Here is a 24,314-nt window from a genome sequence, read left to right as displayed (position 1 = left end):
GGGAGACCGAGGCGGCGCCATGGAGCCGCCCGCCGCGGCCTGGGGCCTCCTCGTATCCGCCGGGACCTGCCCGGGGCCGGGGGGGGGGTGGGAGGGACCGGGCAGGCGGGGGGCCGGTGGGGAGGAGGGCAGTCGGCGGCGGTTTCCTTAGCTGCGGCGCAGAGCGTTGCCGGCACGGAGGTGCGGGCCGGGCGGCGGGAGCCGTGCGTGCTCAGCCTGGGCCGGCGGAGCGGCCGCTACGGGTGAGTGCCGGGCCGCGGCGGGGGCTGGGGGCCGCTGGCGGCCGGGCCTCGCGGCGGGGGGGCCCGGGGCAGCTGGGGTCCGGGTCGCTCGTCCCGGTAGCGGGGCGCGGGGGCCCGGCCCGGCTCCGGTTGCCTGCCGGGCGGAGGCGCCGCCGCCAGCCAGGCTGGTCCGGCCGCTTGTGCCGGTGAGTCAGGCCGGTGCTGCCGCCGTGGGGGGCTCGGGGGGCGCGGGCGCCTGGTCCTGCAACGGCTCGTTTCTCTTCCACCGCCGCCGAGGCCCCGGGTCGCCGAGGCTGTACCGAGCCGGCCGCGGCCGCTGTGACCGTCTCGGGAAACTTGGAAGCTGTTGAGCTGCTGTGTTTAGAGAGGGGCCGGGAGGCGGAGCGGGTTCTGGCCCCCGGCGTTCTCCCTCCGGCGTGGGAGCCGGTATCCCGCGGACAGGGAGATGAGAAATTCGCTTTCTAGCTGCCCGTTCCCACCGAGTTCCCCGGCTCCCCTGGGTGTCTCCGAGGAGCCAGAGCCGCTGCCACCCTAATGCTGAATCTGCCCAGTAGCAGTGAAAGTTGAGCGGCACTTACTGTCTCACCACACGCTCGTACGTTTGCACCCCCATCCTGTATGGCCCTGAGCTTTTTTTCCCCTTTCCCGTCTCCCATCCCGGCAGTACAGCAATAGAAGTCACACGTTGCGTTTCTCTGTAAATACGGCTCTTGTGACTGTATTAACGTGTCTGTATATGAGGAGGGAGTGGCTTCTGTGTTTTTACAAGCCTTTTTTCTGTCTCCAGGATAGTTATCCATTCACAGGAGAAAGAAAACTCTGATCCGGATTATATTCCCATCAACAGCCGCTTTAAATGCGTACAAGGTACTGACTCTCCTGGAGTGGGCTCTCTTGCGGTGGCAGGAATCCACTGCTGTTTATCGGCAAAACCCGAATTTAGTGGTGTTTCTTGACCTGCCTCCTGAGCACCCATATAGATTGAATGCTTCCCCGTGACACTAGAACTCGCAGTTTATGGCATCCTGCTTCTTCCTCATCCGAGGGGGTAGTCTTTCCATGTCAGCATACAGTCGTGAGGAACTTGGCTGGTTCAGATGAGTGCTGGGCTTGGCATCACACAGAGCCAAGCGCGTTCAGCACTTGTCTGCAGTGGCTGACATTTGGTGTCCGCTGGCGTCTGTCTGTCTGTCTTCTCCACAATGGCAAGAGGTGGGAGCTTTAGTCCGATTCCTGCGTGTTTAGATCAAAACTTCTGTAAGGTCTGGCAAGCTGTCAAGTCCAAAGAGCCACCCGTGGAATGGGAAAGAGCTTTAGGCCTTGTCTTGGAAGAACTTAAACAGCAGTGTATGCCCCTGGGGCAAATGCTTGTTCAGGAATAAAAGCACCTTCTCCTGGATTAGTTTATACCCTTCTATGTAATTCAGCGTGGTTCTGGCCCGTCATTTTTGCTGTGTAGACCAGCTCTGAAGTTCATTGTCAGGTTGGTCTTTCCCCAGGGAGCTGCACTGATGTGGAACAAACCACCCAGGTGTGCGAGAACTCTGAGTATTAGGAATCTCCCCTGTGACACTTTGAGTGTGGGAAATGACTGCCCAGGCTGTCCAGATATGACCATTCTTTCTGCCGGAGCCATTATTAATAGTGTGGATGTAAATTAAAGCTGTTTGTTCCTTTGTTAGGACTCTTCTGTGGCTAATGGTAGGCAGAATGCTTTTTTGAGTACTCAGTTACTGCAGCGTTCAGTGTGAACTCTCTTGATCCTGTTTTTCTCTTTTCCAGAGGCAGAAGAAACTCTACTGATTGATATAGCTACAAACAGTAAGTTTTATAACTGCAGTCGCGCGGCTAAAGCTCCTTTCAGGAAACAGGCTGCCTGCTGGGCACTGCCGCGTGCTTATTTTACCTATCACTTCATGATCTTCCTCCACATTATGTGTTTGTCTTTTGACCAAGCAGGGATTGTATTTCCTCTAATGTTGTTGTCTGGCTCTTTTAGACACTCAGTTGTCATGACAGACATGGTCTTAAATGCCCAGATTGAAGTATTGGCAATTGGTCAAACTTTAACTTCTTAAATCTTTTCTCAAGGCCCTGCATTGCACTCTGAAGCATTCTTATCTCCCTTTCGTTTCTTTGACCTGTACTTGAGCCTAGGTTACTATCTGCCTTTTTCAGCGTTGACAGCGCTCTGTCTAGTCACCAATTCTCCCTTCCCTTTCAAGAAATTTTTCTTACCACTTTTAGAGCTCTTCTCTGCGAGATTGCGGTAGGGAGAAGTATTCCTAAAACCAGGAAAACATGACTGATGATACCCCAAGCCAGGGGGGCGGATCTCAGAAGCTCAGGGAAACTAGTTTAGGTGCAGGTTTCCATCGGAAGCAATAGCTGGAAGTTGGCGTTCATTGATGAGCTCAAAGGACACCTAGAAAGCCTGGTGACTCTCAGGGCATAATATCTGTGAACCAGCCTTGACTGACTCTGTGAGTCTGTGTTTATGCCTGAAGCAGGCTGTAAGGTCCGGATACAAGGTGATGAGACAGCGGAGCGGCTCTTTGAAATCCCTGATGAGGAGCGTTGCTTGGGATTCCTTTCAGAAGTGCAGAGCATACAGGAAGGTAAGCAGAGCTATAGTTGCATTTGTGAAATCCTCTGGCTGCCAGCAGTTTCTGATGGGGCTGATTTTTTTTTTTTTTTCCAGCCCACCTGAAAGCTTCTCTTCCTGAACCTAAGGACTCGGCCAGCTGGCATCAGGTGGAGAAGAACCTCCCAGGTCTATTGCAGGCCTCTTCTTCGGGTACTGTCACCTTTGTATGCTCTGTGGTCTGTACAGTAATGGGGCACTCGGGGATAGGCAGCTGTGTCTGACCCTGCACTCAGCAGTCTGGCCTCTGCCCCATTTCCTCGCTTCAGGTCACCCTGCACAAAATAAAACGTCTCGGTCCTCGGATTCTGTTGCCCTGGACCATTCATTCCTTCTTGAGTGCTGTCTTCTGCCTAGTGCCTTGGTTTGTGTATGTTAAGCTCCCTCCTGCCTTGACTTGCGGTTAGTGCCCCTTTCTCTCATTCCCTGAGGCTGATGACTTGTTGATATATTGCTATTATAATTTGCTTTTTCACTTTCTGCGGAGTTATATTTTTTCCTTCTTGATCTGAGCTGCTTTAAATTGTTTCTCAAGGCATCGTGCTTGGTTTTTTCATTATAGGAGCTCTGGGGTTTGAGGATGACTTCAACGCTCTAAGCCTAGAAGATAAAAGAAACGTGCAAAACCACCAAACGGGATCTCGCCGGGAACCCCCACCTCCTCCCGTGCCTCAAAATAGGCAGTAAGTAACGTGGTGAATCTGTTCCCTTTTTCCCCTTCTCTTCCTAGACAGCAGAACCAGTTTTAATTCTGCTTTTGTCTTCCTTCCTAGATTTCACCGAGAGAGAGAAGGTACATCAAGAGACCAGCCAAAAGTGACGAACACTATGCGCAAAATGTTTTTGCCCAGCACCCAGTCGGGACAAAGAGAAGGCCTCATCAAACATGTGCTTGCCAAGAGAGAGAAGGCATATGTCAACCTTCACAACTTCAGGTTAGAGCTGTGGCTGAGGAACAGCGTGCATAGAGACAAAGCTGTTGAATCTCTTCTGTGAACTCAAACCTAGCCCAGGTTTGAAATCTGACAGCTGCTGATGTGTGGCCAGCTTGGGCGGCTGGACGAGGGTCGGTGCAGACTGAAAGTCAATAAGTGCCTGCGGTGCAGCTTCTCCTTTTGCATCTTTTCCCCTGTGTGTGTCAGATCTCTTGACCCTCAAGTAAGACTGAAGCGGTTGGGCAGAAGGAGGATAAAGGCAGCCATCCCACCACACTGTCTTAGTGTTGCCCCACATGACATCATGCTGAAAGAGCCAGATGTTCGCCGGGCCCGGTGAAATGTCTTTAGTTTTGTAGCATTCTGCAAAATCCCCGAGATAAGTGCCACTGAAAATGAGCCACGCCTAGAAGAATTTCCAGTTGCCCCATAGTTGGCGTGGCCCTGCGCATGGAGAGCTCACGTGTTGTGTCTGCTCCCAGCCTGAATGCTGCTGCGCGTGCACTGGAGAGGCTGGGCTGGTGCGGTTGTTACTGTGTTTTCTAACAGTTCAGCTGCTTTTGTGTTGTAGATTTTTTGTGGGAACATGGAATGTGAACGGGCAGTCTCCAGACAGCGGCTTGGAACCCTGGCTGGTGTGTGACACAGAGCCTCCAGACTTCTATTGCATCGGGTGGGTAGCCATGACCTCACGTTTACTTAGGGTGCTGGGTTTCTTGTTGCTTTTGCTTGGATGCTGGTGGGCTGTATTTGTTTTAAGTTCCTGTCGTGTTCTCAGAGGTTCCACAAAGCTGAGCTATGCCTCAGAAGAGCTGTCTGAGGGGAAAGAGCCATTTGGATGAGGCAGAGTATCGGGTTAAACGAGGCTGGCGTGACGTAACAAAATAGATTTTCCTTGAGGCATCCACAGAGCTCTCTGGTCGTCCTCTGCCTAAAGTCATACTCCTCAGAGAGATGGTTGCTGGAGTGTATGGTCTCAGAGGCACTGTGGTGAAATTCTGCTGCTTTATTTAGCAAGTGGGAATAAGGAGCTTCTCTTCCAAGAAGAGCTGTTGCTAGAGGTTTCACATTGGACCTTCCTGTAGAAAGGGGATGATCTGTAGGAGAGGTGGGATGTGCTGAGTTGGCTTGGTTTTTTAGGTTCCAGGAGCTGGACCTTAGCACGGAGGCTTTTTTCTACTTTGATTCTGCAAAGGAGCAAGAATGGCTGGCTGCTGTGGAGAAGTCCCTGCACCCTCAGGCTAAGTATAAGAAAGTGAGTTCTGTTCAGTGCTGTGGGGTCTTGTCATAGAGTTGGCGTGATGGGAAGGAAAAGAGAAAGGGGCTTCCCCTTTCCTCACCTGACCCAAAGAGCGGTGATTGGAGAAACCAAGGAGGTGTACTTGGCATGTGTGTACCTGTGTGTGCGTCAAGTATGCCAAATTAAATCTGGAGAGTCTGTTTCTGCCCCACAGTTGCAGGGGGATATTGTGCTTTGAAGTAGAAATTTATAAAGGTGGGGATCAAAATAACTTTATAAAATACGAGGTCGGTGTCAGGGAAGTAGTATGCTCAGTAGAATCATAGCAGTGGGTTCAAGTTCTTTATCTGTGTTACCCTCTCACCTTTGTACTAGAGAAGCAAGGTGTCACTTGAGCTGGTAAATTAAATGAATAGCTTTTCCTTGAAGGAATGGGATAATTTATGAGGCGAAATCTTCCAGAGGCGGCTGCCTTGGGACAGAATTGCTTCAGTTGTGGCAGCAGGACTTTATTCTGGCTGGTTTAGAGCAAGCTGCTGTTTTTTCTCTCTGCTGTAGCAAACCTTTCTGCTGTAGGTACCAGTCCTAAATACATTAACTACTTTCCCCTTCCTCCTTAGCCAATGTGTTCACTGTCACACCCCTGTCCTGCTTGCTTTTGATTTGAACTCAGTGGCATGTGTTACAGGTAATCACAGCAGGAAAACAGAGCACCTTGCTGAACTGAGATTCATCGAGAGGGAGCCAGGGGTCATGACCCGAACTGCGGAGGGGCTCATGTTCCCGTCCCTTTGCTTTACTTGGGTTTTAGGTGAATTTCTCCCACCCTCGTGAAAGGGAGAGGACAGGATGTGGCTGCAGGCAGGGGGAAGTGACTGAAACTGTAGACAAGACTTGCAGTTGCACGCAAATTCCACTCCTGCAGAGTGGACTGAGTACTTGGGGCTCCTCCAGTTGAATTCTCTGTCTTCAGCTTCTTCCCTCACTACATAGACTTAATCCCAACACATCTTAATGTTTTTATGCCTCTAAAGTGAGCGTGTAGACTTTGCTCAAGAAGATTAGGCCTTGTCGCTGGCTTTCAAAGTTGTGACCCCACTGTTTGAAGGTACAGGGAGGTCATGGGCTGGCAAGTGCATTGGCTCAGCACGTGTAAAAGAATCGGCGGCAGACCTGAGATCCCTGCTGGGACGGTGCACGTCAGCGCTGTGTTAACACCTGTGGGTTGAGCTCTGCAGTAGAGGAGAACCTCTTAGCTCCAGAAAGAGACTCTTTTCATTAGAGAACGAGTGTTTTCTGAGAAGCAAACAGTTTGTATAGCTTGGAGATGGCTGCCTTTTGATACCCTGTGTGTCAGGCACGTTTGCCTCGGGAAATAAGAACTTTTCTGTCCATTCCCCTCTAGCATGTGTCACTGGCTCTGCTGTAGTTCTGAGTAAGCAAAGGTGAGCACCGACTCCCAGCTGGACCTGCAGCCCTCAGCGACAGCCATAGCCAGCAGCTCTCTGCGACATGCCTAAGTAGAGCACCCGGTATCTTCCTCTGGTTGTTTTGCTGATTAGAGCACAACTTAGTGTAAAAGGCTGAGACTTCATGAACACATCTGCTACGTGTTTGTTAAGTTTCTGTTACCTCGCAAGACAGCCCTGTTTGTCGGGAAGCACCAGAATGGGGAATGTAGTGAGCTCAGCACAGCTGATGGCTATTGGGGGATGATAGATTGTCCTCCAGAACCTTGCTTTGGGACAGGAGGTCCTTTGGGTGGTGTTGCAAGCAGGGATTGAGTACAAAACGTGATGGGGAACGGGGAGAGCCAGAGAAGCAGAACATCTGGCGGAGCAGGCAAATCAGAACTGTGTTTCCGCTGCCTTTCTGGGAACTCAGGATCCCTTTTATTTTTGCAGGTGCAAATGGTCCGTCTGGTTGGGATGATGTTGCTCATATTTGCTAGGAAGGATCAGCTGAGCAATATCAGAGAGATCATGACAGAGTCTGTGGGCACGGGAATCATGGGAAAGATGGTGAGTCACTGAGGCCAGTTTGTTGCTTCCGTGTATCCACGCAAGAAACGGCACAGCCTGGTTTTGTTCACCTGTCTGTGCCATTCCGGTCTCCTCCCTGGTGCCTCACCTGCCGCCTTCTCTAACGACCGCTGATACCTGCTCTCCCCAGGGCAACAAGGGCGGTGTGGCGGTGAGGTTCGTGTTCCACAACACGACCTTCTGCATTGTCAATTCCCACCTCGCTGCTCACGTGGAGGACTTCGAGCGGCGAAATCAGGATTATAAGGATATCTGTGCTCGGATGAGTTTTGTAACCCCTGATGACAGTCTACCTCAGCTCAACATCATGAAACACGAGTAAGTTTATGTTGCTGTTTTCCCTTTTAAAGTGGTGTTGAATAATCCAAATCAAGTCAGAATCACAGCGACAGGAGATTTTGTGCAGATAAGTTTTCTGGCTTAATAATATGACTGAAAATGCCAAGGCCTCTGGTGTGCTAGAGCTCCTGCAGTCAAACTACGTGGTCACCTTCTCGCTGCGGTGACTTGTGCAACCTGTCTCTAACGGCCCTTTACTTGCATGTTGTGTATAATACTTCCATTTCAGCAGGCACCATTCCTGAGCCAATGGCTGAACGTTACGGGGCTTGAAGAAACCGAGGGGGTTTTTTTGTGATGGGAAATGGGAGTATGAGTAGGGGAAGAAAAGGGATAGCAGGATGGGCAGAGGCTATGCTGTTTAGGCTTTTTTGAGTAACAAGTGCTTACGATTGCTGTTTCAGTTTCTTTTTAAATTAATTGGGTGATACGCAGCCAATACTTGATTATTTTTTTTTTAATTATTATTTTTAATGAGGTGACAGTGGTGCCGAATAATCCAAATCAAACTCAAACACGTGTACGACAAAGCATATAAATTAAGTTTTCCTAAACCTGATACAAATGATTAATACTTCTGTAGGTAACATTTAAACCATTTAAAAACTGAAAATAAAATGTAGTGTGGATTAGTACAGAAAAAGCTTCAACTACTAGATTATCCTTCATAATCCACTAATGGAAATTTTTGAGGTTTGACTATAAACAGGAAGAGCTTTGATACTAGAGAGGGGTTTAGATTTTAATCTTTAAATGAAACCTTTATGGAGTAATGAGTGAATACCACAAATGTTTCTTTAGCTGCTGGTAATGAGAAGGCTGTAGGTCTGTTTGAAAGCCCAGAGAGGAGCAGAGTAAGAGCAGGTGCTGATGAGGTATGGCTGATGGGTGAGGTAGGACAATAACATTCTGGAGGTCGTAAACTCAACAGGAACCTAACTCTGCTTTTGCCAATTCTGCATCAGTCAGTCTTTGCTAGGTAGATGATACAGTAGTGGCCTGATCTGGTTGAAAGAAAGGCAGTGGAAAAGGAACTGGTAAAACCATGGTATCACACGAGGTACGAGCACGCAGACACATGTGCATCAGCCTGCCTAACTGGTTGACAAGCAGGCTCTGCTTAACGAGCTCTGTCATTGCCCTCCTCTGTACACAAGAAGAGCTGGAATGCTAGGTGGATTTTGTGTAGCTTGAGAGGTTATGAAGCTTGGTGAGATTCACTGGTTTCACTTCATTAGAGAGTTGGTGGTGTTCTCAGGCTTTTTTTAAGACTGAGGCAAGCTCAGGTATCTCCCATTAAACTAAGTCTTCGATCCCATGTGGGATTCTAAAGGAGATGGACTTAGTACCGTAGTATCTGCTGCCGCTAGAAATTCTGCTGTCAGACTCGATCTTTCATGTCTCCTTTTGTCTTCCATGTGTCTCAGCCTTAATCACCAGCAACAAACCATCCTATGCCCCTTCTTCCCTGTGTGGCCTGCGATACTAACTACTGGCTCTTCTTTTCCATGTTTGTCTTTGTTTTCAGTGTTGTCATCTGGCTAGGAGACTTGAACTACAGGCTTTGTCTCCCTGATGCCAGTGAGGTGAAAAGTCTTATCAGTAAGAATGAGCTTCAGAAATTGCTGACATACGACCAGGTCAGTGAACTCCGCTTACGTTTGCTCCGTACTTGTGAGGTCGTCTTGGTTTAAGATGTGCCTGTGCTTGGGAGGAGCTGGCAGACACTCTGCCGTAAGTGTCTATAGACATAGACGCTAGACCGAGCTCTGGGTGTCCTGGTGACATCAACCCCCTAAACAAAAATAGATTGTACATTATACCGGGGTTAACTGGATGACTCTGGCAATTACCGTAGAAGTGTCTCTGCATCTCATTGGAAGAGTTCTCTCTTACGTACAAACTACAAGCTAGAACATAGGAATTTGTAACAGCAACAAAAGCTGCTGTAATCAGTGTTCTGGAAGAGGTATTGATTTGGAGACCAGCGCTTGTAGCCAAGGCTCCCTGCTCAGCCAGTTTGACCTAAATTCTGTGCTGTGGTCTTCCCTGCTCAGCATTTCTTTGCAGCACACTGAAAACCGAGACAGCACCAGATGTGCCTTTAAGATGAAGGATTGTACCTGTGAAACATGAACAGAAATAGTGTGATATCATCTCTGACACGCTACTTAACAGTAAATCTGATCGATTCTGTTCTGTGGCTCTTTTCTGCTGTACTGCGGAGCTTCGTGCAGAAAACAGCTATAGCTTAGATTTTTGTGAGGAAAACAACTAGGAAATTTTTTAGAAAAGTAAATGAGAAAAGGAAAGTAGTAACAGGTTGTCAGCCAAGCGCACTCCTGGAGGCTTTTGCTAAAATGATTGGTAGTGAAATATTAATGATGGTGATGCTTAAGCCTGAAAACTAATGAAGGCATTTAGCACAAGTGGAGCAATTAATATTTCCCTTAACTATTGTTTTATGCTGTCTGCATGGTCTGGTAAGCAGCGCTCTGCTAATTTGTATTCAGTCTGTTTAGAAAACATTCCACTGATGTGTCGAATTTTTACCTTTGTTAAAGGTATAAGGTCTGAGAGGCAGTTTGGGGGATGTCTGGTGAATCCCATGGCCACAGGTTGCAATTGCTCTGCCTATAGATCTGTCAGATCTCTGACACTCTGCTGGGGGGGGGGGGCATGTTTGGGGTGGTTTGTTGGTTTTGTTTTTGTGGTTTTTTTAAAAGTGTTCTTTTTCTGCTTTAGCTGAATATTCAGCGCACTCAGAAGAAAGCATTTGCAGATTTCACCGAGGGAGAGATTAAATTCATCCCCACGTATAAATATGACTCTAAAACAGATCGCTGGGACTCCAGGTAAATCAGCTGCCAATGGACATACTTACCTATGCCACAAAAAGTGTTTTCTCACAAAACTTGATTTCCTGCTTCCTAGAGCTGGAAATAACCTCTCAGCGTTATGGTGATGGCTGGAGTGCACAGACAAGTTTGTACTCCTTCGTTTCCCCTGCTTTCTGAAATAAGCAGATCCCGTATACGTTGACCAGGCACATGCCTTAAACCTCAGTTGCTGCTGATTCCAATAGATGAAGGCAGGTAAAGCATGAACTCACAGGTGGCCCTGCACTGGAGGGTTTTTTCTGCTACCAGGGACAGACAAACGTACAAAAGGAATTTGAAGAGATAAGGAAACACGCTTTCTGAGTCATCCTGTCCCCTGACTTGCACAACCGCAGGGGTGGCTACTCTGCAATAGCAGCAGTGGTTCCTGCTTGCTGCTCTCTGCTTGGTGCCTCCCACAGACTTTTATGCATCTGCTGCAGAAGCTTGCTCTAAATGGAGGAACTCCCAAGAAGGAGTTTCAAACCATATAGTGCTTGGATTTTACTCTGCCTTTGTTTATGAATCAGCACAGTAGTTAATCTGGAGAAAGGTAACCCAGGATTCAGACTTCATAACATAATAGTAATAGCTGAGTAGACTTTCCGTAGTGGAAACCGTAAGCGATGGATCAGATTGTAGTGGGCAGAAAGATCTGGCAGCAAAAGAAACTAGTGCAGCTTGGGTCACGGTACACATGGCTTCCGGCTGTGGAAACAGTCTTGTTTGAGGTTATTCTGTTTCCTGATGCTGGAAAGGATGGCAATTTTAGCTACTGTATAGGGAAAGGGGAAGAGAGCAGAAGAAATAACATAGTATTCAAGTTGAGGGAAGTGGTAGGAGTTCATCCCATCACTGCTGATGCAGTCATTGACGGTGGGGGTGGAGGGAGCTGCCTGGCTGGGAAGAGGAACAGCTTGGATGGTTTATTAGGATTGTTGGATTTCCCTGGTAACCTGTTATTCTTTGTAGTGGAAAGTGTCGTGTGCCAGCGTGGTGTGATCGAATCCTTTGGAGAGGAGGGAACGTAAATCAGCTCCGGTATTGCAGTCATATGGACCTGAAGACTAGTGACCACAAGCCAGTCAGCACACTTTTCTGCATCGGGGTAACTTTTTTTTATATGCTAGGGTAGGATCACAATATTGTCATGCATTCCTTCGGGAGGTGGTTATATAGTCAAGGCACCTCTGCTAATGCTGTTGCAAGAGGACAGAGTAAATAAAAATAAGGTGTGTCCACTGTGTAGGTGTGCTGCTGTTTGGGAGCCGTGCCGGCCTCTGCTCCGCAAACAACTCGGCAGCTGCGGTCTTCATGTGCAATGCAGCTTAGCTGTGTAGCACCGGGACAGTGTTATGCCACAGTAATGCAGGTGATTGCTGGAGTTTACCCGAGCAGGTGTAGTCATGTAGTAAATAGAAAGCCATTCCCATTGACTGCTTTAATGATGCTGCTTAGCTTCTGGGGTATAATCCATGATATCTTGTACTAGGATGGGTGAGCTACTGTTTTTTCTCCTCTGCAAGGAGACACAGCAGAAACCTGTAAACAGTTGTGCCTGCTGTTGCAATGTTGCCTCTGATGTGTTGAGTGTGTCACTGGTTCACATCTGAATTTCTTTGGTGAATGGCTGGCAGCAGATTTGGGTTTCCTAGCTTACTGAATAGAGACAGTCCATGTCCATTTTTGCTACCTCCTGCTCCCTAGGTAGCTCAAGTTTCCTTAAAGGAGAGCTTTTCTCCTCTTCCTCTGGAGAATTGTGAGTAATGCTGCAGGATGCCAATGCTGTCCCACAGAGGTCACCCCCAGTAATCTCCCAGTAGTGTGACCAGTGGCCAGAAAGACCCTAGTAACATCTGTAGGGGTAAAATATGTGTAAAGTTGCATATGCAGCTTGGAGGCGCACCCATGCATGCAAATACTCTTAGCCTTTCAGCTGCAGATAGCAAGTGCTTAGAGAAATATTTCACTTCTGCAGTTCACTCATGATCAAAAAAGTTCCTGTGAAGCTGGTCAGAAACTTTGCTGAGTGTTTTGTGATCTTCCACAGGTAAAGGTTGTGGATGAACAGAAGTATCGGAAGTTGTTTGAAGACATCGTTCGTATAATGGACAGAATGGAGAATGACTTCCTTCCTTCGCTGGAGTTAAGCGGGAGAGAAGTGAGGATGAAACCTGAATCACTGTCCCACTTCCCAAACACAGCAGCCTTAGAAGTGCTAGGACTACTTTTAAAGACTTTGATTCAGTAAACTGGATTATAGGAAATTGAACTTTATCTATTATCTCATGATCAGGAATTGGATTTCAAGGGACATCTTGTCTTGGCCTCTTGGCAGGTCTTCTGTTAGGAGTTCTGCGTTGTGTGGGCACTTCTCAGTCATGGGTTGCCACTGCAGAGTCTGGGTGGCTAGCTGTGTGTCCCATCGTGGCCACTAACGTGATTTGTGTTTTCTCTTTGCTCTGCAGTTTGAGTTTAAGAATGTGAAGTTCCGTCAGCTGCAGAAGCAGAAATTCCAGATCACCAATAATGGGCAGGTCACCTGTCGCTTCTCCTTCATCCCAAAGCTCAACGATAGCCACTACTGTAAGCCATGGCTTCGGGCCGAGCCTTGTGAAGGTTACTTGGAGCCAGGTGAGTTTTACCATGGTTTCTACAGCGTGTACTGGTGTAGACTGCCACCCCATCTCCATTCAGACCTTACCATCTTTCCCGTGTCTCACTTTTCTTGCCATCATCCTTGTCTGTGTGTCTTCTCAGTTTTGTGGCCTTTGTCCCTGTCACTATGTTTGTCCTTCTCATCCCTTTTGGAGAGTGTCTACGTGTTCTTGAGAGGTCCTGTCTGTTGCAGATGAGAGCACGGACATCTCCCTGGACGTGTATGTCAGTAAGGACTCAGTAACCCTTCTGAACTCTGGCGAGGATAAAATTGAGGATATTCTTGTCCTTCACTTGGACCGAGGGAAGGACTATTTCCTTACTATCAGTGGGACCTACCTGCCCAGCTGCTTTGGCACCTCCCTGGAGGCCTTATGCCGAATGAGACGACCAATCCGAGAAGTTCCGGTCACCAAACTCATTGACCTGGTGAGTAGCAGCGTTCTGGAGCAGCTCTCTTAGCAGGGAGAGAGCATATTCCCTTCTGTTTACTCCTAAAAGCAGGAGTAATGCCTTCAGCTGTGCTGGCTCTGAGCTGACTTACTTTTTCCAGAGCTTGAGGTGCTCTTTTATTATTTCCCTCCACCACAGCCAATGGCTTTTGACAGCCTGTACTTTATCCCCTCTTTCTGAGTAGGTTCTAAATATTGTTTGGTGGGACAAAAAAGTGATCGCAGCACCTTGTGTTTTGTGTTACTGTCATGTCGGTGCTGGCAGGCTCAGCTGGGTGGCACTGGTGTGTCGTAAGAGGTATGATTGAAATGCTCTCCTCCGAGGTGCCTAGGCTGCTTCTGCAGTGACGAGGGCTCCGGGATCCTTTTCCTTCTGGACGCTTGGGGCATTCGCACGGCTCAGGGGAAGGAACAAGCAGAAGCAGGAGGACTGAAGAAAGGACTTCGATGCTGTTAGGTGTACTGATGAGTACAGCTCAGCAAATGGCCAGTCTCGCAGCCGCTCTGGCCAGTTCCTCTCACACCGACCGCAGTGAGCAAGCTCTTCTGTGGCGCAGAGATAACCGTTTCTCTCCCCAAGCTTCACCGGCCCCTAGCATCAACGTTCATCCTTCTGAAGCCGCTTGTGTGCGCGTGAGGGGGTGCAATTGTGCCTTAGTCACCTTTTGTCTTTTTGGTATCTCATTCTTGTTTTCGGCCTGCGTTCATTCCTCTCTTCTGATGGCCTTTCCTGCCCTTGCTTCAGGTGCAGCAGTTCCTGAGTTTTAGTCTATTTACCCATTCTTGTTTAGCCAGGAAAGCCATTTCTTTTTTGTTCACCTGAAAGATTAGCCGGGTTCTTTTAGTCTCTCCGACATGTGATACCTTTCCTCTCTTCTCCTATCTTGCAGTCTCATCCTTACGTGCATTTTTTTTTGTCCAGGGAGCTGCTGCTTTTTCACATCTGTAGATTTGACAGCTGCCACTCCCATCTGCTTACACTTCTTTCTCTTCCCTTTAGCAGCTGCACCGTGCCTCTTGCTGCCTCTTCCAGTTCCCACCTTTTGTTGTAGGTGTCTACTTTTCTCACAGGCCCAACGTACAGAAAGGCTGTTTTTATACCAGAATTTTCATCTCTGTAATCACAAGATCAGGCTAAGCAGAATCCAGGTGGCAAGATACAGTGTTTGCTGCCTCACTTCAAGCAGCTGTTGCAGGCCTCGGGCTCCTCATACTTTTCAGGATACGATTGAAAGTCAGTCTTGTTCTAGAAATGTGTTGAACTTGGTCTGGAGCGTTTCATCAGTCTTGGTGGCTTTTCCACCTGCTTTTTCCTGCTCAGTGCTCAGCACTGACTTCTTGCGTGATAGATAGGAACTCGGGCCTAGACTCTTAGCTTCTGCCCTCACAGACACACACTATTACTTTTCTAAGTGTACTTTGAGGCTTTTTCTGCTTCCTTTACCTATAGGTTTCCTTCTTCTGTTATTCAGTGAAACATGTAGAAGTACAGGAAGCAAAACAATCGGAGAAGAGCACCCCGTCCCAGTATCTGCAGCAAAGAAACAGTCTCTTGTGTCAGTGAGGTCAGTGTGACTGCAGTACTTCAATCGGAACATAGAATCATAGAATCATAGAATCATTGAGGTTGGAAAAGACCTCTAAGATCATCGAGTCCAACCGTCAACCCAACACCACTATGCCCACTAAACCATGTCCCTAAGTGCCTCATCTACACGTCTTTTAAATACCTCCAGGGATGGGGACTCCACCACTTCCCTGGGCAGCCTGTTCCAATGTTTCACCACTCTTTCAGTAAAGAAATTTTTCCTTACATCCAATCTAAACCTCCCCTGCCGCAACTTGAGGCCATTTCCTCTCGTCCTATCGCTTGTTACTTCGGAGAAAAGACCAACACCCACCTCGCTACAACTTCCTTTCAGGTAGTTGTAGAGAGCGATGAGGTCTCCCCTCAGCCTCCTTTTCTCCAGGCTGAACAGTCCCAGTTCCCTCAGCCGCTCCTCATAAGACTTGTGCTCCAGACCCCTCACCAGCCTTGTTGCCCTTCTCTGGACACGCTCCAGCACCTCAACGTCCTTCTTGTAGTGAGGGGCCCAAAACTGAACACAGTATTCGAGGTGCGGCCTCACCAGGGCCGAGTACAGGGGCACAATCACTTCCCTACTCCTGCTGGCCACACTATTTCTGATACAGGCCAGGATGCCATTGGCCTTCTTGGCCGCCTGGGCACACTGCCGGCTCATGTTCAGCCGGCTGTCGACCAACACCCCCAGGTCCTTTTCCGCCAGGCAGCTTTCCAGCCACTCTTCCCCAAGCCTGTAGCGCTGCATGGGGTTGTTGTGGCCCAAGTGCAGGACCCGGCACTTGGCCTTGTTGAACCTCATACAGTTGGCCTGGGCCCATCCATCCAGCCTGTCCAGGTCCCTCTGCAGAGCCTTCCTACCCTCGAGCAGATCAACACTCCCACCCAACTTGGTGTCGTCTGCAAACTTACTGAGGGTGCACTCAATCCCCTCATCCAGATCATTGATAAAGATATTAAACAAGACCGGCCCCAGTACTGAGCCCTGGGGAACACCGCTCGTGACCGGCCGCCAACTGGATGTAACTCCATTCACCAAATATGATGTATAATGGCCCAAAGCAAGATTTAGTCACTTAGATTATAAAGCTACTGTCATGTTAGAGCTATTTTAGGTCTGTTGGTTTTCATCATACCTGTGAGTTGAGAAATTCCTGGAGACAGGACAAGCTGAGCACTTTCTGCAAGGGAGAGTGGTGCACATGCTAACCACTCTGCAGCCCAGAAGCATTTTGGTCCAGTTATGTGTATTTAGCTGATGTTTAGACTGTGTGCGAGGAAGGCAGTGTGTTTGGGTATTAAGAACCATTTTCCCTCCTGCACTTCCGTAGTATTAGGGCTTGTCATTCACTGCATCAAGCATTTTTCTCAGCCTGGCTAGACTGTATCTGTTGTCTTCAGCAGAGGGAGATCTGGAGAATGCAGGTCAGTAAGGGTCTGAGAGGCAGTTTCATGCAGGATAGTGAAGTATCGGTGGGAACTTGTTTGGAAATGGCTCTCCTAGTTCTCCTGGGAGAAGCTGCTGTCACTTGAGCATCTCACCTTTAGGATTTCAGTATTAGTGTCTCATCCTATTTTTTCTTGGGATCCTAGTGTGGGCTTTAAAAAGCCTCTTGAAGAATCTTTCTTGGGAACAGGTTAGTCTCACGGAGCTAATCGTGCTGAACGCTACAGGAAGAGAGGTGAACAGCAGGGCAAGCAGTCAGGTAGGTGGTAGTGAGGCTGTTGAGATGACTCACCCAGTTATGAAACGAGCCTCTCTCCTGTGCAGCGTGGCTATCTGGCGTCCCAAACCTGTGACTGCGGTCCCTCCCCCTGTGCCTTGGAAGAAGAACCTGCGCCAGCTCATGTTTGGAGCAAGCTGTTCTCCGCAAGAGGCCGGTCTGTTGTGGCTGTGTTAAAACTCAGTGAGCCTCTAAAGGAAGCAGGCACTGCAGAAGTCGCAGGGGAGCCCGAGATGCTGCTCCCTCCCAGGCATGCCCTGTGCCGTGGCGGCTGCGGCTGTGTTTCCAGATCAGCCCTTGAATGCGTTTCGGTTGCTCCCACCCTGAAAGGTCGATCCGCCAAAACTCAGCTTGGGCAACCTGCTTCTGTTTCCGCCTGCGGACTCCACTAAACAGTGTCTTATGCTGCCAGCCTGCACTGCGCTGGTCAACAGATGCTGCGTTCCAGGATCGCCTGAGGGATTGGACAGGCAGCCTGGAGGGGGCTTTGGCGTGCTCCTCCTTGCAGTGTGTTAATGCTATTAGGTTGAGACAGACGAGCAGCCTGGGGTTTTGAGCACAAACACTCATTTCCCTGACTATACGCAAAGCTGCTTAGGGGGCCTGTTAGCTCCACAGCTGCCACACACTCAGAAATACAGATTTAGCCTAGTGAATGTTTTATCTCTGGCCTGGTCACAAGGGAAGATAGCTGAAATAATACAGGGATATTTATTTCTGACCAGGAAGATTCAAGAAGGGGAACTTCTTCCTGGTGGACACCTCTCATCTGCTTGTGGCCTGACTGTTTGCTAGGTAGTGAATAGTGGTGCTGCAAGGTCCCTTTGAGGAGTTTGTAGAAATCCTGACAAGGTTGCGCATCATGTGAGCAGGATTTTTGCTAATTGGCAGGCAAATCTCTCTCCGCAGGTTTAACTTTGGCCATGTCAGCAAAAAGTGCGAAGGACCTGGCATTCAGTGGGTTCTTGTAATGCAAATTAGGTTTCTGCTTAATCTGAGTGCATTCTCTCTCTTAACGATACTTTTTCCTCTTCTCTCTTTCCCACTGCTCTCAGGGAGAAGACAGCTTCTTAGAAAAGGTAACTCAAGCAATTGCTGGGGAAGTCTGCTTCTCAATGACTTGTTTGTAAAGAATGAGAGTTTTCCCTTTGTTTTCTGCTGAAGAGGGAAGGGGAGGTGGGTGCAGAGGGAGCACTTGTTCCAGCAAAGCCTCCTTAGCACAGCTGTGGGCTAGATGAGAACATGTAGGAGCACAAAGTGACCCCGTAGCCAAGATGGGCCAGCCCAACTGAGCTGCTTAAAGCTCACCAAATTTGCTTTGGGAATAAAAAATACTCTCCTGATCTTAGCAGCGATGATAGATATTTCCAGAAAAGATTGGCAATCTTTGACATACCTGAATTAGCTCTAACCATGCACATAAGATGGGGTTCACCATAGCACTCACTTCAGACATGTGGGGAGAGGGCTGAATTAGAAAACTGAAGTCTTTTGCTCTTTCCATCTTGTTGTGTCCTTATGGAAGCTGAGGGAGGGCCTCGCATGGGAGGCAGACGTTTCTCTGCTTCCTCGAGCGGCAGAGCTTGGGCTGCCGGCTCTCATAGCCACCGATGCCTGAGCAGGATCGCTGTTTTGCTTTGCGCTTGTGCTCTGCGCTGGAGGCCAAGCGAGTCAAATCTGTCATTCGAAGAGCAAGTGGGAGATGCTGGTGTGTGTGTGGCAGCGTTGTTCCTGCTCTCCCTGGGCTGTCTCAGACGTTTGGTGACTTGTTTGAGCTGGCTCTGTGTGGGCTTCCTGGGCTGAGTGACTTGTCCCTCTCCAGGCTCAGTGCAGTGGCAGGGTAAAACAGGAGAGGGAACGGGTGTCTCCTCTCCCAGAGGGGATTGAACTCGGGTGTTGAACCAGATAAAGCTCCCAGACTCCTTCCTAGCAGTGGGGAAGGGAGGAGTTTGGTGCCTGCCTCCTGGGAACATCCTTTTGCAGAGCATCTTCCTTCCCGCGGAGAGGACACGGACGTGCCTTGCCTCCCTCGCTCACGGCAGGAGAGGGCGCTCGGTGCCTGGCTGATGCACAAGGAAAACCGAAGGCCCAGTGCCGCCGCCGCCGCCGCCTCCTCCTCTGCCCTGAGGAGCCCGGAGCCTTCTCCTCCTCCTCTGCTCTAAGCAGCTGGGGTCTTCTGCCGTGGGGGTCTCCGCAGCTCTCCAAGTCATGCCAGGGGCAGCCTGGCAGAGTCGAGTGCTGCCCCAGCACTCGGCTCCAGTGCTGCGATGCCCTGGCGTGGGGACTTTCTGTTGAAGAGCCCTTAGCTCTCGAAGAGGGTCCACAGCTCTCACCTTTTCCCTCTTAGAGAAAAGTTGTAATGCGCTTGCCTAACATGCTGCTTCCGAACCTTCCCTGTGTGCTTGGATGAATGAGGCAGACGTGTAGCCATGACCCAGCGTCTGCTAGCTGGGTAAAATCTCGTGGTGTGTGGGGCAAAGCAAAGCTATACTGTGCTGTGCAGCGAGCGTGGCTATTGCCCATGCTGGTGGGGCTCGTGCCAACCTGAGGCGTCTGTGGGTGCACCGGGGGAAGCCGAACCCAGCCCCAGCTGGCTGTGAGTGATTGTGTGTGCTGCAGAGGGACAGCGATCGCAGTTGTCATGTAATCTGACAGCTGAAGTGAAGCGCTTTGCGTTTGGGTTGCGGCGCTCCTCTCTGCTGGTGTCCTTGGCTTGTGTTCCTGCTTGTGCCGGGCTCTTCTGGGTGCTTCTGCTGAATGTGCTTCAGGAGAGCTGTGCATGGCTTCCTCCTCAGGATCGCACGGGAACATGAGTGATCATAAAGTGCGAGTAAAATCAAGCAAAAAACATTGATCCCGTTAAAGATTGGTGTGATGGAGATTTCTGAGCAGTTGAGCTCGTCAGCTGCTTTGCATGAGTAAGCGGGAAAACGTGACAAGGGTGTCAGGGTAGTCGGTGTTCAGCAGAGACCTCTCCTTAGGAAAACCAGGAAAGAAACTTTAGGAAGCTGGACTGGTTTAGAGCCCAGAGGGCAGACATGGTCAGAGCACCCAGGAGTCAGGAAAGGCACGTTCTTGACTCTGCATCCAGAGGAGATCAGCTGGATGAGCGGGGCACGGTGACTGGATTTAACCTAAAATGTGGAAGCTAATGCAGCAGAAAGACTTGTTTAGGCTCCAGTCCTCCAGAGAGCTGGCTGCAGGGTGTGGGGTGGGAGTTGTGATTTGGACAGGCCATCTCGGCCAGCAAGAGACCCATCCTGTGGGAGCTGGTGTGGCTGGGGGGAGCTCCTCTGAGGTGTGGCTGAGACCGTCTTCTGCAGTTTCATGGTGGACCAGGGCAGGCTGTTCTGTGGGGCAGCGGGAGGGCGTGGAGCTGGGACCTACAGAGCGATGGCTCTGTGCTGTAAAAGTAAGTAAGGGCTAGATGAGTCCTGGGTCCTGCTTCTCCCCCTACTCCAGGCTTTCTTTACCAAGGCCCTTCCAGAGGGACTGAGGTTTCCCTGAAACCTTGTGTGCTCTTTGCCACCAGGAGAAATCTGTTCTGCCATTGGGCTCCCTGGACGGCGAGGAGGCAAGTGGGATGCCACTGCAGGTGCCGAAGGAGATCTGGCTCTTGGTGGACCACTTGTTCAAGCATGCCTGCCACCAGGTGAGGGAGAGGGCCTCTGCCGTGCCGGGAAGCTCTGGAGAGCTTGATGACCTGATTCATCAGTAGCAGCTGGAGATTAACTCCGGTTTGGTATTTATAGGGCAGGGCTTTCCCCTGTGCTTGAGGCACACTGGCTGGGGGTACCAGCTTTCACCCCGCTGTCACCATGTGCCTCAGCCTTTGTGAGGAAGGTGACTTTGTCCATCCCTGTGCTGTTTTTGGCAGGAGGACCTGTTCCAGACTCCAGGCATGCAAGAAGAGTTAGAGCAGATCATCGACTGCCTGGACACGAATATCCCTGAGACAATCCGTATCCTTGCTGCACCTGATTTTCCCAGGAGCCTGCTGGATCTCAGCTATGCTGGGAGAGCTCACTCCCAGGAGAGCTTGTCTGCGACCTTTAGCTGGCAGGGTCCCTACTGGGGGGTTGGCTCCCCTCTGTCCCCCCAAAGATAACCTCTCTTGAAGCTGAACGTATGCTGGCTAAAGCAGCCACAGGGCCAGAGCTCTGGAAGCTTCTGCAAGGCTGTGCCAAGCGCAAGAGCTGATGAGGGTGGACACTGGGGAGCATGATCTGGAGAAGAGGCTAATGGAGCAGAGGACTTCCGTGGGGCTAGAGGGTGGGCAAATGCAGTGCAGGGTGAATGGAACAGCATTTTCCATGGATGGGGGAGAACAGAGGAAGAGGAGGAGGGCTTTGGTGTCAGGGAGTGGTTAGGCAGGCAGAGGACTTGCAAGACCTGCAAGGAGGAAGCAGAGACTGAGCAAGTGGGAAGGAGGGGAGGCAGGGTGCAGACTGGGGAGGGAGGTGGTCCATCTGCTCAGCGTGCCCCTTGATTCCCACCGGTCCAGCGGGCAGTAACCACTCTGTGGCTGAAGCCCTCCTCATCTTCCTGGAGGCTCTGCCAGAGCCAGTGATCTGCTACGAGCTGTATCAGCGGTGCCTCGACTGGTCGCACAACAGCCGGCTGTGCCGACAGGTGCGGTGCTGCCTCTGTCTCCGTCCGCTTGCTGCAGGCTCAGGGCAGCCCTCCCCGCTGCTGTGAGCTCTGCCTTGGTCCTGGGGCTTGCTGGGTCCCGCTCCCTTCCCGTGAGCTGGCGAGGGGCTTTGGGAGCAGGCACTCGGAGGTTCTTTGCAGTGGGCAGGATGACCTGGGTGCTCTGGCAGTGCTTTCCTGCCCCAAGGTCAGCACTGCAGTGTTTTCCAGCAGTCCTGGTGGCTTCCAAAGAGACCCCGCGTGTGCCCTCTGTCACCCTGAGCTCCTGGGGAATAGCAGCCCCGGGGAGTGGAAGAGCCTCCACTGGTCTCAAGGGCTTAAAGCACCTGCTCAGAGCTGCAGTTCCTGTGCTTCCTTTAAGGACTATGAGTGAGTGGCTCTTAAAATTAGCTGGTGGGGCAGCAAGCAAGGCCAAGCATGTCCTTGGGCAGAGGAAGAAGTTTTGGGGTATGTTTTCAGTACTAACATCAGGAAACCTCTTGTCCTGGTCCTCGTGCTGCTGCTGTGCAGCCAGGGGGGTGAGAGCTGGGATCCAACTGGAAACGAGCGGGAAGCAGCCCCCGGGCAGTGGTAGTTTTTGCCTGATGATGCAGTTATCCTAGAGGCAGTGTTACCAGGAGCCAAAGCCCATGAGTGCCGTCAGCACTAGGCTACAGCTGGTGGCTTGTTGCTTTCTTTCTGGGCCTGTGGCTCGCGCTAGTGGTCACGCAGCGGCCTCAAGGCAGCAGAAGGAGGAAGGCTGCCTGTCGGGAGTCCGGAGTGCCACAGCGTGCCCAGGCTGCAGCGATGTGAGCTGGGAGAGCTTCCTGTCTCTGTTTTCTTTGCAGGTGATTTTTCAGCTGCCTCGTTGCCATCGCAGCGTGTTTCGGTACCTAATGTTGTTCCTCCGAGAGCTGCTCAAATACTCAGAAGACAACAACGTCACTGTCGCCATGATCGGTAAGTGTGTCGTTTCTCTGCTCCGCTCCTGCAGCCCCCACTGAAACATAACCCCTTCCTGGTGCATTTCAAGGTCTCCATTCCTGACCAATAACTAATTTTGCCTACTTCTGCAGCCGCCCTGTTCTCCAGCCTCCTCCTGCGCCCTCCACCCAATCTGATGGCAAAGCAGACTCAGCAGGACCGCCAGCGTGCCATCAACTTCCTCTACAGCTTCCTGCTTGCCGGGGATGAGGAGTGACTCCTGCCCGTGTGCCAAAGCTGAGGCCCGTGCCCCCAGCCTTGCGCTGAGGCCGGGCCTCTGACAGCTCCAGAAGGGTAAAAGGCTCTAAGCTACTCCAAGTGCCGTGTTTACAGTTGGAAGGAATGTGTTCCCCTCTCCTTCCCGCCGCTGTACCCTACGCTGCAGAGGACCTGCGCACTCATTGCACTGCCATCCACGACAGGAGCCTCCTGCTTTCTCCCTGGGAGCTGGGTGGATCTGTTGATACCCAAGCACTGTGCCAGCGGCCTGATCGTCCCATGGCAGTGCCACCAGTTCCCCGAGTCACGCTTCTCTCTCCTTTTCACCCCCATCTCCCTGGAGCCGTTGCGGGGAAGGGTGGAGACTGCCGGTGCTCTTGGAGGGCCGTGGCACAGCTGGCTGGTGCTCAGCCTGCATGCTGTGTCCCTGCGGGTGCGAGGCACGCGTGCTGGTGTGTACTGACTGTACTGGTGAGAGCCACGCGCTCTGCCCCAGACTGGTGGTGGGCATGTGTCACCCTCTGCCGCGCAGCAGACCAAGCCAACCCTGATGCCCCATCACTGTGCTATGAAAGCTGGACTATGGCTGTCCCAGGAGGGTTATCTGGACATTTGGCCTCTTCCCTTCAGCTGGGTGTTACCCTCTCCCCTCCCTCCTGGAGTGTAAGGCTCCGGCGCAGGGGTCTCTCTCTGCACTCCCAGCCTTCTGCCCGCTGTCACCTGGGCCTTGCTCTCCTCTATCCCTTCCCCTGTGCCCCAGCTTCTTTCTGGGTTGGGGGGGTTGGAGGGGCCCGGGTCAGGTAGGGCGGTGAGCTGCACTCGGCTTCTTCAGGGCTGTCCCTGTGCACGGCACAGAGCAGGACGCAGCTCCTGTCCCTCCTAGCCCTGCTTGCAGAGCCGCGGGGGTAGGACTGGGGTTGGGTGACCGGGGTGGCCTTGGATGCTGTCCTTCCCCTTCTCCCTGAGGTGCTACCAGAGGGTACAGGCTGGGGGGAGGAGGGGGGGGGGGAAATGAGCCAGAAATCCACCTCAAGGCCCAGAGGAGCAGCTGGGGGGCATGTGGGGGTGTTGTGCTGGGGGGGGGGGGCATAGTGCCAGGATCACACACAGCTGGGGAGGGGGCACCCGTGGGTGCCGGCAACTGATGGGTGCAAGAGGGAGGCCTGGCCCACTGAAACACTAAACAGAGTCCCGCCTGCTCAGGCCAGGGGCTGCGTGGCCTTGGCTGAGGGAGGCGGCTGCCAGAGCTTGGGGGGGGAGGGGGGGGGGAGGCCTGCAGTTCCGGAGCCCCTGCCGGTGCCTGTGCTCAGCCCACGGGTGTCTGTGTGGCTCTGTGGTCCCCATGCACTGGCTGAGCTGCTGGGGGCTCCCCTACCTTGTGGCTCTTTTTTTTTTTTCTCTTTTCTTTAAAATTTTTAAATTACATAATTTATTGGGAAACTGTTCGTTCCAAATAAACCTCCATTGTGCAAGGTTTTGCGGGCCTGCGCTGGGTGCTCACACCGAGCCTGCCGTCCCTCACGTAGCTCCACGCCACGCGGCCTGGGGGTGGTTGCTGCTGGACCGCAGCATCCTGTAATGCAGAGCTGCAGCTTGGCTCCGCCATCCTCCCTGCCGTGGGCTCCGGGGCTCTGTCTAAGGGGCTGGAGCCTTCCAGAGGCAGCCGAGTCCTTCCTTGGGCTCTCCCACCACCACCACCACTCCGGCAGCGTGCCAGGCAGAGCCGGGGGACAGCGGCAGAGGTT

General features: G+C 51.3%; 1 protein-coding gene across 2 annotated transcripts; it reads left to right on the top strand.

Moving 5' to 3' along the window:
- OCRL (OCRL inositol polyphosphate-5-phosphatase) lies at positions 1 to 22,662 on the top strand. Of its 2 annotated transcripts, XM_076347564.1 has the most exons (24): positions 1 to 52; positions 163 to 242; positions 1,030 to 1,109; positions 2,025 to 2,063; positions 2,750 to 2,860; positions 2,944 to 3,039; positions 3,449 to 3,569; positions 3,660 to 3,821; positions 4,393 to 4,494; positions 4,962 to 5,076; positions 6,966 to 7,082; positions 7,234 to 7,421; positions 8,971 to 9,082; positions 10,188 to 10,297; positions 11,294 to 11,429; positions 12,372 to 12,482; positions 12,790 to 12,955; positions 13,173 to 13,408; positions 17,793 to 17,816; positions 20,270 to 20,389; positions 20,615 to 20,699; positions 21,242 to 21,369; positions 22,215 to 22,326; positions 22,443 to 22,662. In XM_076347564.1, the coding sequence occupies exons 1-24, from the start codon at positions 20 to 22 to the stop codon at positions 22,565 to 22,567; spliced, it is 2,709 nt and encodes a 902-aa protein (XP_076203679.1). In that variant the 5' UTR covers positions 1 to 19; the 3' UTR covers positions 22,568 to 22,662. The 2 variants fall into 2 exon arrangements, with proteins under 2 accessions (XP_076203679.1, XP_076203680.1); XM_076347565.1 differs by lacking the exon at positions 17,793 to 17,816.
- The last annotated feature ends 1,652 nt before the right edge of the window (positions 22,663 to 24,314 follow it).

This window comes from Aptenodytes patagonicus, chromosome 9, assembly GCF_965638725.1.
Source record: "Aptenodytes patagonicus chromosome 9, bAptPat1.pri.cur, whole genome shotgun sequence".
Lineage (NCBI taxonomy): Eukaryota > Metazoa > Chordata > Aves > Sphenisciformes > Spheniscidae > Aptenodytes > Aptenodytes patagonicus.
Note: the sequence above shows the minus strand (reverse complement) of the source record. Positions and strands in the feature narration are given on the sequence as shown.